Source organism: Rhincodon typus, unplaced genomic scaffold (assembly GCF_021869965.1).
Source record: "Rhincodon typus isolate 14 unplaced genomic scaffold, sRhiTyp1.1 hic_rhity00003901, whole genome shotgun sequence".
Lineage (NCBI taxonomy): Eukaryota > Metazoa > Chordata > Chondrichthyes > Orectolobiformes > Rhincodontidae > Rhincodon > Rhincodon typus.
Genome location: NW_025969539.1, coordinates 2,297 through 4,127, shown reverse-complemented (window position 1 = coordinate 4,127; position 1,831 = coordinate 2,297). Strand labels below are relative to the sequence as shown.

Sequence of the window (1,831 nt, the reverse complement as noted above, 5' to 3'; positions counted from 1 at the left end):
GGGGGTCGGGGGGGCTGGAGCGGGTTACAGAGATAGGGAGGGTGTCCTTAAGCGATGGTGCTGAGATCTTGGAATGCCTGTGCAGTATTCCGAAGGCTGGGAAGGGAATTGGGAGAGGGTGATGCCTCTCTAACCTAGAGCCCCCTCTCCTCCTCCTTGTGTTTCAGGAAGCTTGCAGATGGCCTGTTCCTGCACTGCTGTAAGGAGGTGGCACAGCGATATCCAGACATTACCTTCGACAGCATGATCGTAGACAACACCACCATGCAGGTGAGCCATCTCCCTCCCACGTCTGTCTCTCCCCTGAAGCGGGTGGGGGCACATTTCCTGCGGGGCCTGGTTGCTCGGTACCACATCCCCGTGGTCAGTCTGACTGAGCGCCAGGCTTGGCCCGTTCAGTGTGCCCGTTGATCGTTATCATAGCCAAGTGCCATGTGCAATTTATGACTTTGCCATTCAGGAGGGATGGGTTTGGAGGCACTTGAGTGGGAGTGAACGGGTAGGGGTTTGGGTCAATTGGGACGGAGTAGAATGGGAGTGAGGGGAAGGGGTTGGGGTCCATTGGGACGGTGTAGAACAGGAGTGAACGGGAAGGGGTTTGGGGACCATGGGGACGGTGTAGCGTGGGAGTGAATGGGAAGGGGTTTGGGTCCATTGGGATGGTGTGGAGTGGGAGTGAACGGGAAGGGGTTTGGGTCCATTGGGACAGTGTGGAGTGGGAGTGAACGGGAAGGGGTTTGGGTCCATGGGGACGGTGTAGAGTGGGAGTGAACGGGAAGGGGTTTGGGTCCGGTTCAGTGCTAACTGACCCCTCGGGGCATGTTTCTCTAACACTCCGATCTTTCCTCTGGCAAGCTCGTCTCGAGACCCCAGCAGTTCGATGTCATGGTGATGCCAAACCTCTACGGCAACGTAGTGAGTAACGTCTGTGCTGGCCTCGTTGGGGGACCCGGGCTGGCACCTGGCGCCAACTACGGAAAGGATTACGCCGTCTTTGAGACGGTGAGTGTCCAGAGAGGGGCTGGTGGGTCAGGGCCGAGGGGGCAGGCATTGTCGGAGGGTCGGCGCCAAGAGTTGGCTCAAAGTGTCACCCTCCAGGAGAGATTTGTCTTTGAAGCGGGAGCTGAAGACTTGATGATCAGTAATAACTAAGACCGTCCTCTGGTTGCACCCCACAGGGAACAAGGAACACTGGGAAAAGTATCGCCAACAAAAACATTGCAAATCCTACCGCTATGCTCCTGGCCAGCTGTCTCATGCTCGACCACCTCAAGTAGGGAGCTCATTACAGACTGAATCTAATCGAGGGGTTCGGGGTGGTTTACATACAGAATAACAGATACCCCGGGAGGGAGTTACAGACTGGAATGTAATTGAGGGGTTCGTGGTAGTTTATATACAGGATAACATGCCCCGGGAGGGAGTTACAGACTGGAATCTAATCGAGGGGTTCGGAGTGGTTTATATACAGAATAACAGATACCCCGGGAGGGAGTTACAGACTGGAATCTGATCGAGGGAGTTCGGGGTTGAGTTACACATTGGGATCTAATGGTGGGTGAAATTATTTACATTGGCTTTGTGCCCATCACTAATTGTGCTTGGGAAGATGGTGTCTTCTTGAGCCATCTCTGTTTCACGTGCTGTTGGTGGAGAGAGCTCCTGTATCTTGTCCCTGCCACCCTGATGGAATGGCAGTGTCTTTCCAACTCAGGGTGATGAGTGGCTTGGAGGGCCGTGTTCCCGTGTGTCCGCTGCTGTACGTGGTGGAGGTTAGTGGTGCCTGAGGAACTCCGTTGTATTTCTGCGGTGCGTCCTGTAGACGGTACAC

General features: G+C 54.9%; 1 protein-coding gene across 1 annotated transcript in view; it reads left to right on the top strand.

The window, feature by feature from the left end:
• Positions 1 to 1,312, top strand: part of idh3g (isocitrate dehydrogenase (NAD(+)) 3 non-catalytic subunit gamma) — a 9,278-nt gene extending 7,966 nt beyond the window's left edge. The window contains exons 5-7 of the mRNA XM_048593783.1: positions 168 to 270; positions 856 to 1,002; positions 1,179 to 1,312. Of these exons, the coding sequence (XP_048449740.1) occupies positions 168 to 270; positions 856 to 1,002; positions 1,179 to 1,277 (349 nt within the window). The 3' untranslated portion in view covers positions 1,278 to 1,312. The remainder of the gene's footprint in view (positions 1 to 167; positions 271 to 855; positions 1,003 to 1,178) is intronic.
• The last annotated feature ends 519 nt before the right edge of the window (positions 1,313 to 1,831 follow it).